Consider the following 15,064-nt stretch of genomic DNA (forward strand, 5'->3'; position numbering starts at 1 on the left):
CCCATCTTTTGACATTTTCATCACAAGTGACTCAGAGCTTTCAAATGTGGAACAGAAGAGACAGGTCAAACCTCCCCTTCCCGAGGTCTGCTCTCCTGTGTCCAACGCAGCTGTATCTTCTCCTTGCAGGCATGATGGAGTTCAGTCTCTTTGGAATCTCTTATGTAAGTCCTACTGGGGCCATGATGAATCCCCCAGTTCAGATTTCAATGTGTGTCTGAAACCCACAAAGTCCCACCTAAAATATGCTCTGATTTTGCATCTTCTCAGACAGGAGCAGACATCTGTGGATTCTTTGGAGATGCTGAGTATGAGATGTGTGTTCGCTGGATGCAGCTGGGGGCGTTTTATCCATTTTCCAGGAACCACAACACATTTGGGACCAGGGTGAGGGAAGCCAGTTACATTCTGGGTGTTTCGTGTCCTAACATCATAACTTCCTCTTATAATTTTATTTATGTGCTCGTTTATTTTTGGCTGTACTGGGCCCTCATTGCTGTGTGGACTTTTTCTCTAGTTGCGGCGAGGAGGGTCTAGTCTCTAGTTGCAGTGTACAGGCTTCTCACTGTGGTGGCTTCTGTTGTTGTGGAGCATGGGCTCTAGGGCTGTGGGCTTTAGTAGTTGTGGCTCCCGGGTTCTAGAGCACAGACTCAATAGCTGTGGTGCATGGGCATTGTTGCTCCGCAGCATATCAGATCTTCCCAGATCAGGGATTGAACTTGTGTCTCCTGAACTGGCAGGTAGATTCTTTACCACCGAGCCATCAGGGAAACCCGCCACTTCTTCTTAACTTCTTCTTAACTCAAGAGCATCATACTTATTTGTATGATGAAAAAAATATAAAATCACCAGCAACTCCATTGCTTGGAAAATCCACAGAGTTCAAGAGCCCAGACTACCAACCATTTTCAAGAAACTTTTTCCCATCTCTTGGGTTATTAATGCCTATGAGGAGAAATATTTATGGCTCCCTATGGAGCTGAAATAAAAAGAGGCTCCCTTTGCTTTTAGAAATGATGGATTTGTATTTTACTTAAATCTCACTGAGTTATGTCAGTGCTGCATGGAGACCCATCTCTCTCTACACACGTGCAGGGCCAAGGCTAGACCCCATCATGAAGGGTTCATGGAAAGAAAAGGAAGCAAGAAGCTCCAGTTTATAAAGATGGCAGATGGAGGGAAAGAGGAAGCTAGAAGTTAGAGAAAAAAGGATGTGTAACCTACACATGGGATATGTGCCTGTGCGTGAGTGCTTAGTTGCTAAATCTGACTCTTTACGACCCCATAGACTGTAGCCCGCCAGGCTCCTCTGTCCGTGGGATTTCCCAGGCAAATACACTGGAGTGAGTTGCCATTTCCTTCTCCAGGGGTTACTCCCAGATTAGCGATCAAACTCATGTCTCCTGTGTTGGCAGAGGATTCTTTACCGCTGAGCCACCAGGAAATCCCGTATGTGCGTGCTGGCCCTTTCCTCATACTGCTAGCAAGGAGGAGGTGACCTTCCACTTGCTACTTTACCCTTTTAGAGACAAGATCCTGTGGCCTGGGACTCAGCCTTTGAGACGTTCTCAAGAAAAGTCCTCCAGACCAGATACACTCTGCTTCCTTACCTCTACACTCTGATGCATAAAGCTCACGCCGAGGGCAGCACTGTGGTCCGACCCCTTCTCCATGAGTGAGTAGAGCCGGGTTCCCCAAGTGACAAGTCTGGGATGTCTTGGGAATAACCCTCTGCAACTGTCATAACAATATGGGTGTATTTTTCACATTTTTTTTCTCTTTAAGGTTTACAGAGGAACGCACAACATGGGATATAGACCATCAGTTCATGCTGGGCCCTGCCATCTTAATTAGCCCCGTGCTGGAAAATGTGAGTTTTCCATCGTAGCTCAGATACCCTCCAATCATGTAATCTAAAGAACAGGAAGGGCATTTTATAGATCATCTATTTTTTTTTTTTTTTTGGCTGTGCTAGGTCACTTGTGTGGGCTTTTCTCTAGTTGTGGTGAGCGGGGCCTACTCTCTAGTTGTGCTGTGAGGGTTTCTAATTGTGGTGGCTTCTCTTGTTGTGGAGCACGGGCTTTAGGGCACGTGGGCTTAGTAGTTGCAGCTTCTGGGCTCTAGAGCACGGGCTCAGTAGTTGTGGCACACAGACTTAGGTGCTCTATGCTTGGTGGCATGTGGGATCTTCCCGGACCAGGCGTGGAACCTGTGTCTCCTGCATTGTCAGCTGGATTGATTCCTTACCACTGCCCTCCAGGTTGTCTTATCCAACTCCCTGTTTTCAGGCAAATGCATTTCTAGAACTTCTAAGGGAGATCTTGATTGTTTTCCAAGATCTCCATGAATGGAAACTTTACCCCTACAAAGGATTCTCATTTTGGTATCTTATCATATTGCATCCTTGAAAAATCTACCTTTTCAAAAATGCTATGTTTCTTTGTGTTTAAAGAAGAATTTCCTAGGATCTTTCTCAATAAAACCTTTCCGACTCTTAAAGTCATTAATCAAGTTCCCTTTTTAATCTTATTTCTACAGAGATAATTTTAAAAATTAAAAGTAAATCATTGGCATATTCATAACGACAGGTTGACTTTGTTTTTCAGAACACTTTTCAGGTCCAGGCTTACTTTCCCAGAGCCCGCTGGTATGACTACCACACGGTAAGAACTAGCACTCTTTCTGGGCCCCAGCTGGTCCCTGCAGGCAGAAAGGGGCCTGGACCTTTCTCCCGACTTCCAAGCACATATTCTCTAAGGCAGCAATTTTCAGCCTTTTGGCCATGCAAAGTTTGCTTAAATAAAAGTATCCACAAAACCATAAATATTGGAAAATCTGATGCCTATGTTACATTGGCTCCTCCCCAACCCCCTACCTTTTCTGAACAAGACAGACAAAAGACTAGAGGTTTTTTTTAGAGGTTTTAGCAAAGCTGAAAACCAGAGATTTTCTGCTTCGATTTGCAGTATTTTGTTGATTTTCTTGGAAAGGAAGGACTTGTGATAAAGCAGGCACTGATTTCATCTATTTTTCTGGTCATCATTCTTTGCCTACTTTCTCCCTTCTAGGGATCTGGCAATGAATCAACAGGTGAGTGGAAAGTCCTGGAGGCTCCTCTTGACCATATCAACCTTCATATCAGAGGAGGCTACATCCTGCCTTGGCAAGAACCTGCGATGAACACTCACTCCAGGTAAGGGAGAGAGGTGGTGTTTGTTGGCCTCACTTTCCCACAATGAGGCAGCCTTTTAGGAAGTGGCCCACCTTGATGGAGGATAAACTAAATATGGACAGTTTCATCGATCTGATTCTGAGAGTACCTTCCAAGAGGGATCTGGGGGAGAATGAGTTTATGAAGTCAGTCTTGGGGAGAACTTTTATCTGTAGCTTCTGTGTCAAAGGTTCAGGGTATGTTTTCCCGAGGGTAGCATCATGTACCCCTTTCCACGGTATTTAAAAATTCGGGAATAGGAGTGAGTTCTTTGATTTGTGAGATCTACCCAGGGTTTTAGTACTTATCCTGAGGTCTACTTTGGTGAACTCAAGAGAAATTATACACACCACATCACACACACATATTACATAAAAGAGAACATGTTATGTCAAGAGAGATGTACATAACAAGAGCAGTAACCACTCAAAGAGGGAAGTTAGCTTTCACTCTTGTGCTATAAAAATCATGGCTTCAGCTCTGGGCTGAGTCTTGAATAATAGAATTTGAATGTGTGAAGACAAGAGAAAGGGATATTCTGGGAGGATTAAAGAACAAAAGGTGAAAAATGAGCTTAATTTGGAGGACAGTAAGCCATTCAGTTTAACTGGAGCACTGATAAAGGAGAGAGATAAAGTAAATAAAAATCAAGCCGGTTAGTATCAGGCCGTGGAAGGTTGTGAATGCAGGAGAAGTACACTGCATTGTATTCTACAGCAATCTGAAAGCTGCTAAACAATTTTTTTGGGGGGGAGAAGCTTCTTATATTACTTATATATATATATAAGTAAAGTGTATGTATTTGATTTTTGGAGATTAAAGTTGTATTGAATGTTTCATTAAAATAAAAACATTTTATTCTGTTAGCTTTTAGATATCTTTTATTTTATCTCATCTGTTTTTAGAATTTTACGTGTATTTTTAATGTGTCTACTTTTTTCTGGATGACTATATATTTTCAAAAGAAGCTGTCCTTCATCCTTACAACCTATAGTCTATAGAAAAATAACTTTTCTTTTAATAGCCGACAGAAATATATGGGACTGACTGTTGCTTTGGATGACAGTGGTAGAGCTGAAGGTCAGCTGTTCTGGGATGATGGACAAAGCATTGGTGAGTAGGAACTTTCCCGAGTCCCCATACAGCATTCAGGAAAGCCATACATGGAGGCTCAGGATATAGTTGGCATGAACTGAAAACCTGTTTCTATTACTACTATTAATAAGGCAGTGGTGTTGGGAGAATTTTTGAAACTTTTGTTTCTCATATATATTATGCTGTAATTGTAATAGAAGGGTATAGGGTCCCCAGCTTTGTAAGATCGTCAGTCTGATATTATAGATTCGGCTGGGGGACTTAATCTCCTTATATCTTTCTATTAAGCTGACCATCCACTCTCAGTGGTTCATAGTTCTGCCTCTATTTGAACCAACCATCTAGAACCAGGCACCCTTTGCCTCCAAAGTGGTGGCTCAAACAGTAAAGAATCTACCTGCAATGCATGAGACTTGGTTCCATTCCTGGGTTGGGAAGACACCCTGGAGAAGGAAATGGCAACCCACTCGAGTATCCTTGCCTGGGAAATCCCATAGACAGAGGACCCTGGCAAGCTATAGCCCACGGGGTCTCAAAAAGTCAGACATGACTGAGCGACTAACACTTTTATTATGCAGGCCCTCAGGAAACAAATTAGAGCTTAGAAAATTTCTTAGTATTTCAGGATTTGGGAATTTAAATTGTCAAAAGAATACTTATGCCAATGAAATGTTGCTTTGTATACTTTCTCTTCCCAGTTTTGGAACACAGTAGTTCTATCTTAGATAATTGGCGCTTGTCACTATAACTGGAACACCCTCTTCCTCAGGCATTGCTGTAGATTTACAATCTCTCACCAACTGATGTCCGTTTTCCAATACTCTATTAATGTGGACCAGAACATTCTAATCTTGTAACAGGTAGCAGTTACTGAATTTATAGTTTTTTTTCAATAAAATAAAACATTTTTTTCTTTATTTACAAAAGTAAAATATTTCTAAAAGTTTCCTCCTTTTGGTTTTATTCATTACAAGGGTAAACATTCTCATTAAGGAAAACATGTTAAGAGATAAAAAATTAGAAAAAAATTAAAACCAGTTACTGTTTTTGCTGTAGCACCTTTTGCTTTCATTTTACTTAAAATAATGCTTAACTTTCAATAATGCTGAAATTATGCATGCTCAGTCGCTTCAGTCATGTCCAACTCTTTGTGACCCTGTGGACCAGAACTCCGCTGTCCATGAGATTCTCCAGGCATTAATTCTGGGGTGGGTTGTTATTTCCTCCTCTGGTTGAAAACATGAAGTAAAGTGAAGTGAAGTGAAGTAAAGTGATGTCGCTCAGTCATGTCCGACTCTTTGTGACCCTGTGGACTGTAGCCTATTAGGATCCTCCATCCATGGGATTTTCCAGGCAAGAATACTGGAGTGGGTTGCCATATTTAATTTGTGAATCCTGTTTCTTTGCACTTAACATAATGACACAAATATGTCTAGATATTATTTTATATACTTTATCAATATCCTTATGATTATCACATTCCATTCAGAGGATATTCCATAATTTACCTTTCTATAGCATCTGTGCAGGATGCTTTCAGTTTTTATTGCTATAAAATAACAACATTGAATATTAACCTTTGTTTGTATTTCAGATTATTTCCATAGGGTAGATTCCTAAAAGTAAAATTACTGTTTTCTAATTAATTTGATGTGCCTACATAAGGTGTATCCATTTTAACTTTATAGTTGTATTAATATATGTTTTGACAAATGTATACAGTTGTTGGTTTTCTGTTGCTGCTGCTGCCAAGTCGCTTCAGTCGTGTCCGACTCTGTGCGACCCAACAGACGGCAGCCCACCAGGCTCCCCTGTCCCTGGGATTCTCCAGGCAAGAACACTGAAGTGGGTTGCCATTTCCTTTTCCAATGCATGAAAGTGAAAAGTGAAAGTGAAGTCGCTCAGTCGTATCCGACTCTTAGTGACCCCATGGACTGCAGCCCACCAGGCTCCTCCGTCCATGGGATTTTCCAGGCAAGAGGACTGGAGTGGGGTGCCATTGCCTTCTCCTATTGGTTTGCTACTACCACAATAAATATGTAGAATATCTTTGTAGACACAAAGCCCTTCTACTTCTTTCCAGCAAACTGCCCCCCACTCCCAGTTCATATTTCCAGTCTCTGACAACCGCTGATCTGCTTTCTGACATTATAAATTAGATTTGTCTTTTCTAGGTTTTATGTAAATAGAATCCTACAGTATGTCCTCTTTGTGTTTAGCCTCTTGCACTTAGCAAAATATTTTTAAGAATTCATCCATTTTACTGCATATAAGAGTTCATTACTTTTGACTCCTGAATAATCATCTTGTGTGAGTACCACAATTTATCCATTTACTTACTGATAAGCATTTTAGTTGTTTCATATTTTTTACTATTACTTATAATCTGCTATGGTTATTTGAGTGTAAGTCATTTGGTAACCATATGTTTTCACTTCTCTTGGGTAAAATCCTGGAAATGGAATTGCTGGGCCTGGTCATATGACAAGTGTATGTTTACTGGTTGAAGAAAATACCAAATTGTTTTCTAAAGTGTACTGTTTTCTATTACCAACATTACTAATTAAGAGTTCCAGTTTTCTACATCCTCACCAACACTAAGAATTAATTTAAAAAATTTAACCATTCTAGTAAGTGTATCGTGCATTTCATTATGGATGTGATTTGCACTTCCTTGATGTTGAGCATCTTATCATGTGTTTATTGGTTATTTATATACATTCTTAGGCCTTCCCTGATAGCCCAGTTGGTAAAAAATCTGCCTGCAATGCAAGAGACCCTGGTCTGATTGCTGAGTCAGGAAGATCCATTGGAGAATCCATTCCAGTATTCTTGGCTTCCCTTGTGGCTCAGCTGGTAAACAATCTGCCTGCAATGCAGGAGACCTGGGTTCGATCCCTGGGTTGGGAAGAGCTCTTGCAGAAGGGAAAGGCTCCCCACTCCAGTATTCTGGCCTGGAGAATTTCATGGACTGTATATTCTGCGGGGTCGCAAAGAGTCAGATATGACTGAGTGACTTTCAGTTCACTTCACGTCATATACCTTCTTATGTGAGGTTCAAGTCCTTCACCCATTTTTTTAATTGTCATTTGTCTTTATTATTGAGTTCTATGAGTTACATATTTTACCATCTTTTATCAAATATATGGTTTGTTCTCCCTGTCTGTGACTTGCCCTTTCAATTCCATGATGGTGGTCTGGCAACAAGTAACTTTAATTTTGATTAAACATCAATTTATTCATGCTTTTCTTATATGATTTGTGCTTCTTGTGTCCTAGCCTAAAAAGTGTTCTGGTACCAATTCCAACATATGTGTATGTGAGTGTTTTTCCACACCAACAAGCAATTCTGGGACACCAGTTTGGTGTACTACAATTAAATTCAATTCTGACACTGCCTACTGGAGATCATGTCAGATCTCAAGGTTAAGGGGTCAGTTTCACAAGACTTCCTCCTCCTGCTTTCCCCTCCCTCTTCTGATGCCAGCTGCAAGTCCAGGTTGTCATCTGTGCTTCTGAATGACCAACTATAAATCGGAGGGTCCCATGACCCCCTCCTCAGGTTGGATTAATTTGCTGGAGTGGGTAACAGACCTCAGAGAAACATTTTGCAAAATAGTTTATGGGTTTATTATACAAGGATACAACTCAGAAATAGCCAGAGAGAAGCAATGCTTAGGGCAAGTATGAGGGAAGCCTTGTTGAGCTACCCTGCCCATTCCCTGCATGCCACTCTCCCCACATTTCCATGTGTGTACCAACCCCTAAGCTCTCTGGACCTCATTCTTTGGGTTTTTTGTGGTTGTTTATTTTTTTGAAAGCTTCATCACATTGGCATGGTGTTTAAATCCTTAGCCATTGGCTACTGATGCAATCTCCAGCCCCTCTCCCTTCCAGAGGTCTCAGAGTGAGACTGATAGTTGGCTATTCTGGCAACTAGTGGGAGACCTGGGTTCGATCCCTGGGTTGGGATGATCCCCTGGAGAAGGGCATGGCAACCCACTCTAGTGTTCTTGCCTGGAGAATCCCCGTGGACAGAGGAGCCAGGCAGGCTACAGTTCATGGGGTCGCTAAGAGTCAGACAGGACTGAGTGACTAAGACCAACACACAGCTCACAGTCACCATCCTGGGGTGCTTTCCAAAAGTCACCTCATTAACATAACAAAAGACACCTTGATTGCGCTCTTCACTTGAAATTCTGGGAGTTCTAGGCTTCTATAGCAGCTTCTCTGTCCATGGACTTTCTAGACAATAATACTGGAGTGGGTTGCCATTTCTTACTCCACGGGATCTTCTTGCGTCTTCTGCTGTGGCAGGTGGATACTCTACCCCTTGCTCTGCCAGGGAAGCCCCCTGATAAAGGCCAAATGTATATTATTTATCATAAATCACATCACATGGCCTAACTGAAGCTTACCAGTTTTACAGTCTTAGCTTTTATATATTAGGAACTCCACCTCATTAGTATTATATTTTGTATGTTGTAATAGTCCAGGTTCATTTCCCCCCATTTGTCCAGCTGATCAAGCACCATTTTCTTGAAAGTATAATCTTTTTTCCTTGTTTTATTTTCTTGACATTTCTGTTAGCTATCAATAGGTTATATGTGGCTGAGAGTTTATTTTGGGTTAGTTTTTCTATCAATCTAAATGTTTAATCCTTATGCCACTATCATATTGTCTTGACTAAAGTAGTTTCAGATTTGTTTATTGTAGTTCCTTTGGGTCTCATAAAAATTTTTTTTTTTTTTTTTTTTTTTTTTTTTTTAATATTATTTTATTAGTTGGAGGCCAATCACTTTACAACATTTCAGTGGGTTTTGTCATACATTGACATGAATCAGCCATATAGTTACATGTATTCCCCATCCCGATCCCCCCTCCCACCTCCCTCCCCACCCGACTCCTCAGGGTCCTCCCACGATCCCCCCTCCCACCTCCCTCCCCACCCGACTCCTCAGGGTCCTCCCAGTGCACCAGGCCCGAGCACCTGACTCATGTATCCCACCTGGGCTGGTGGTCCGTTTCACCATAGATAATATACATGCTGTTCTTTCAAAACATCCCACCCTCACGTTCTCCCCCAGAGTTCAAAAGTCTGTTCTGTATTTCTGTGTCTCTTTTTCTGTTTTGCATATAGGGTTATCGCCACCATCTATCTAAATTCCGTATATATGTGTTAGTATACTGTAATGTTCTTTATCTTTCTGACTTACTTCACTCTGTATAATGGGCTCCAGTTTCATCCATCTCATTAGAACTGATTCAAATGAATTCTTTTTAACGGCTGAGTAATATTCCATGGTGTATATGTACCACAGCTTCCTTATCCATTCATCTGCTGATGGGCATCTAGGTTGCTTCCATGTCCTGGCTATTATAAACAGTGCTGCGATGAACATTGGGGTGCACGTGTCTCTTTCAGATCTGGTTTCCTCAGTGTGTATGCCCAGAAGTGGTATTGCTGGGTCATATGGCAGTTCTATTTCCAGTTTTTTAAGAAATCTCCACACTGTTTTCCATAGTGGCTGTACTAGTTTGCATTCCCACCAACAGTGTAAGAGGGTTCCCTTTTCTCCACACCCTCTCCAGCATTTATTGCTTGTAGACTTTTGGATAGCAGCCATCCTGACTGGCGTGTAATGGTACCTCATTGTGGTTTTGATTTGCATTTCTCTGATGATGAGTGATGTTGAGCATCTTTTCATGTGTTTGTTAGCCATCTGTATGTCTTCTTTGGAGAAATGTCTGTTTAGTTCTTTGGCCCATTTTTTGATTGGGTCGTTTATTTTTCTGGAATTGAGCTTCAGGAGTTGCTTGTATATTTTTGAGATTAATCCTTTGTCTGTTTCCTCATTTGTTATTATTTTCTCCCAATCTGAGGGCTGTCTTTTCACCTTACTTATAGTTTCCTTTGTTGTGCAAAAGCTTTTAATTTTCATTAAGTCCCATTTGTTTATTTTTGCTTTTATTTCCAATATTCTGGGAGGTGGGTCATAGAAGATCTTGCTGTGATTTATGTCGGAGAGTGTTTTGCCTATGTTCTCCTCTAGGAGTTTTATAGTTTCTGGTCTTACATTTAGATCTTTAATCCATTTTGAGTTTATTTTTGTGTATGGTGTTAGGAAGTGTTCTAGTTTCATTCTTTTACAAGTGGTTAACCAGTTTTCCCAGCACCACTTGTTAAAGAGATTGTCTTTTTTCCATTGTATATCCTTGCCTCCTTTGTCAAAGATAAGCTGTCCATAGGTTCGTGGATTTATCTCTGGGCTTTCTATTCTGTTCCATTGATCTATATTTCTGTCTTTGTGCCAGTACCATACTGTCTTGATGACTGTGGCTTTGTAGTAGAGTCTGAAGTCAGGCAGGTTGATTCCTCCAGTTCCATTCTTCTTTCTCAAGATTACTTTGGCTATTCGAGGTTTTTTGTATTTCCATACAAATTGTGAAATTATTTGTTCTAATTCTGTGAAAAATACCGTTGGTAGCTTGATAGGGATTGCATTGAATCTATAGATTGCTTTGGGTAGAATAGCCATTTTGACAATATTGATTCTTCCAATCCATGAACACGGTATGTTTCTCCAACTGTTTGTGTCCTCTTTGATTTCTTTCATCAGTGTTTTATAGTTTTCTATGTATAGGTCTTTTGTTTCTTTAGGTAGATATACTCCTAAGTATTTTATTCTTTTTGTTGCAATGGTGAATGGTATTGTTTCCTTAATTTCTCTTTCTGTTTTTTCATTGTTAGTGTATAGGAATGCAAGGGATTTCTGTGTGTTAATTTTATATCCTGCAACTTTACTATATTCATTAATTAGCTCTAGTAATTTTCTGGTAGAGTCTTTAGGGTTTTCTATGTAGAGGATCATGTCATCTGCAAACAGCGAGAGTTTCACTTCTTCTTTTCCTATCTGGATTCCTTTTATGTCTTTTTCTGCTCTGATTGCTGTGGCCAAAACTTCCAACACTATGTTGAATAGTAGTGGTGAGAGTGGGCATCCTTGTCTTGTTCCTGATTTCAGAGGAAATGCTTTCAATTTTTCACCATTGAGGGTGATGCTTGCTGTGGGTTTGTCATATATAGCTTTTATTATGTTGAGGTATGTTCCTTCTATTCCTGCTTTCTGGAGAGTTTTAATCATAAATGAGTGTTGAATTTTGTCAAAGGCTTTCTCTGCATCTATTGAGATAATCATATGTTTTTTATCTTTCAATTTGTTAATGTGGTGTATTACGTTGATCGATTTGCGGATATTAAAGAATCCTTGCATTCCTGGGATAAACACAAAAAAAGAAAACTACAGGCCAATATCACTGATGAACATAGATGCAAAAATCCTTAACAAAATTCTAGCAAACAGAATCCAACAACATATTAAAAAAATCATACACCATGACCAAGTGGGCTTTATCCCAGGGTCTCATAAAAATTTTTTAATCAACTTGTCAATACCTAACAAAAAGTTTATTAGAATTTTAACAGAAATGTATTGATACTAAAGATAAATTTAGGGTTATCTATCTCCCTCTCTATCTCATCTCCAATTAAGTAAGTAAGTGAAAGTATCCTTTAATTACTTCAGAAATGTTTTATAATTTTCAGTGCATGAGTCTTGCACATATTTTGTTAAGTTTCCTAGGTATTTCTAAGTGTTTGATGATGTTGCAAGTGGCATTTTAAATTACTCTTCTTCATGTATGGATAATATTTTAGAAGCCTATATTCCTTTAATACAGTATATAAGAGAGATGCTTTTCAAATTATTTTTTTGTGTGTGTGCTCATTTATAGGTGGAACTGGCAAAAATTGTAGAGATATAAAGGAATTAGATTACTTTCAAAGTTCCATTTGGTCTCTGGATTTGTTTTTTTAAGTTAACTCTATGGAGAGTCATGTGATATATTGGAATTCAATAGGTCTGGTTTCAAATACCATTTCAGTCGTTTATTAATTATATATCTTTTGGGAAGCTTTATAGCTTTATATCTCTCTGCCTGTATTTCCTCAGTTTTCAAAATCTGCAAGATATTACTTATCATGTAGATTTTATGTAGATTTAGTTGATTTAATATATAGATAGAATTCCTGAAACATAGTTGCTGAATAAAATGTATCATTAATATACAAGATAAATAATAAATTTCCATTACAAGCTTTTAATATATTTTATATTTAAATCAGAGTGGCTAGCATAACAACAAAAAGCCCAAAAATCAGAGAAAAGAGATTAACCAGTTACCCAAGCCAACTTTTAAGGGAGTGGGACTTGAACCTTACAAGAAAATAATATGCCACAATGTCAGTTTTTAAATTTAAGAGCTGTGTTTATTAATGGGCTAAGATGTTCCCATCTATTAGGAAGTACATATTTTTCCTTAAGTGAAGTATATGTGAAAGATGAAACTTCAGTCAAGAATTTGTTTGGTGAGCAGAGAATTATAGCAATAGGAGTTAACAGCCAGTAACACACTGTCTTGATTATAATTGCTTTGAAGTAGCTTTTTTTAAAAGATTTTTTTTATATGGACCACTTTTAAAGTCTTCATTTAATTTGTTATAATACTGCTTCTGTTTTATGTTTTGGGTTTTTGGCCCTGAGGCTTGTGGGATCTTAGCTCTCCCACCAGAGACTGAAGTCACAAACCCTGCATTGGAAGGGAAAGTCTCAACCCCTGGACCTCCAGGGGAGTCCCTAAAGTAACTTTTGAAATTAGGGAGCAAGAATTCTCTTCTTTTTTAAGAAAGTACCTTTATTTGCGCAGGTTTTCTCAACCTTGATAACACTGACGTTTGAGGCTAGATAATTCTTTGTTATTGGTGGTGGCTGAACCATTAATTATATGATGTTTATACACCCCCACCCTTTACCCACTAGATGCTAAAACACTCTCTCCAGATCAAAAATGTAACAACCAATGTGTCTCTAGATAACTGCTACATGTTTCACTAGCAGAATTGCTGCTGGTTGAGAACCAATATTTTAAGGGCATCTAGAATCCTTTTTGGCTTCCCTGATGGCTCGATGGTAAATAATCCTCCTGCCAATGCAGGAGATGCAGGTTTGATTCCTGGATAGGGAAGGACATGGCAACCCACTCCAGAATTCTTGCCTGGAAAATCCCGTGGACAGAAGAGCCTGGCAGGTTACCATCCATGAGGTTGCAAAAGAGTCGGACATAACTTAGCAACTAAACAACACCAACAAGAATCCTTTTATACAGCTGATTAGGACTCAATGACTAATATCATGTTGGCTTTATAGCACCAAAGTTAGTGTTTAAAATAAGCTCGCTATGAGCAATATATTTCAAAAATAGAAGGAAAAACCAATTTTCTATAAAACTTTGCTGTTGTTTAGTCACTAAGTCATGTCCGACTCTTTTTGTGACCTTATGGACTGTAGCCCGCCAGGCTCCTCTGTCCGTGGGATTTCCCAGGCAAGAAAACCGGAGTGGGTTGCCATGTCCTTCTCCAATAAAACTTTAAGTTCCTACAACAAATAAATTCTAGACTTAAAGTTAAAAATTAATAGTTCCAGCAAGTTTTAAACTTTTTACACTGTTTAAGGTCTATGCAGAAGCACTTTTCCCTTTTTCACCAACCCTAGAAATTAAAATTTAAAATATGAAGATGCAAGTATAGATTTAATTTAATTTTTCTCTTAACTGTTTGTAATTATTTTTTAAAATTTACTTAGATTTAAGGAGATTCAATAGTTAGCTCAAGGTTAATCTTAAATAGCTTATATGAACAGAATCTCATTCTTTAAAAATTTTAAATTAAAACTGCTAAAATAGGCTATGGTGCTTTCTAATGTTACACTTTATAGCCAAAGCTCAGTGTAAAAATATGGGTTTACAAGTGTTCATTTCCACAAGAGTGGAGTTAATTTAAAAAACAAAGACTGTTATTGGGTTCAGGGAGAGACTATGTTGACATATTGATTAGAGATGAAATGTTGACTAGGGCCAAGAATAAAACACGAAATGAAACTGACTTTTATGAAAAAGGCGTTTAGCCACATAAGGAGAATGAGTAAAACAGATATCAACTAAGGAATATTTCAAAGAGGAGATGTATGGGCAAAGAGGCTAAAAATCTTGAACATCATGGTGAGATATTGAAATTTAATATACTATATCACTGGTGATTTTGAAAGGACCAGATTCAGTGGGGAAAAACAAAAGAAACACAGGAGCTGAAGAGCAGTGGATATAGGATTAAATTATGAGTTGAACACACAGATGTAACAAGCAGAGGCCGGAGGCCTTAGGATCTGGAACGCTGTGGAAGGATGAGCTAAGAGTAGGGAGAGAGGAACTAGGAAGGTAGAGATGATGATGACTTTGATGATGATTGTGAACAACAAATTTTGAGCACTTATCTACACAAGTGGCATGTTGTAGACCTCATTGCCTTGAGCTGGGTATTATTAGCATCTCCAGTCTACTGATGATGAAATGTTAAGTAATTTTCCAGAGTTTTCACAACAATACAAAAGTGGAAATCTGAATCTATGTCAATTTCACTTGGGAGCACAGATTCCTAACCACTCTCCCCAACTCTAAGCCTTTATCGTCACAACCATGTGAATTCTCATGGCTGTGCACTCGCTGTGTGTTAGTTGCTCAGTCGTGTCCCACTCTCTGCGATTGCATGGACTGTAGCCTACCAAGCTGCTCTGTCCACAGAATTCTCCAGGCAAGAATTCTGGGGAGTGGGTAGCCATTCCCTTTCCCCGGGGACCTTCCTTA

At 39.3% G+C, this 15,064-nt stretch overlaps 1 protein-coding gene across 1 annotated transcript in view; it reads left to right on the plus strand.

Moving 5' to 3' along the window:
• LOC136170352 (probable maltase-glucoamylase 2) overlaps nt 1-15,064 on the plus strand; it is a 100,317-nt gene that overhangs the window by 68,322 nt on the left and 16,931 nt on the right. Inside the window, exons 39-45 of the mRNA XM_065938505.1 lie at nt 130-164; nt 271-387; nt 1,527-1,675; nt 1,786-1,870; nt 2,607-2,663; nt 3,069-3,193; nt 4,236-4,324. Of these exons, the coding sequence (XP_065794577.1) occupies nt 130-164; nt 271-387; nt 1,527-1,675; nt 1,786-1,870; nt 2,607-2,663; nt 3,069-3,193; nt 4,236-4,324 (657 nt within the window). The remainder of the gene's footprint in view (nt 1-129; nt 165-270; nt 388-1,526; nt 1,676-1,785; nt 1,871-2,606; nt 2,664-3,068; nt 3,194-4,235; nt 4,325-15,064) is intronic.

This window comes from Muntiacus reevesi, chromosome 6 (genome assembly GCF_963930625.1).
Source record: "Muntiacus reevesi chromosome 6, mMunRee1.1, whole genome shotgun sequence".
Lineage (NCBI taxonomy): Eukaryota > Metazoa > Chordata > Mammalia > Artiodactyla > Cervidae > Muntiacus > Muntiacus reevesi.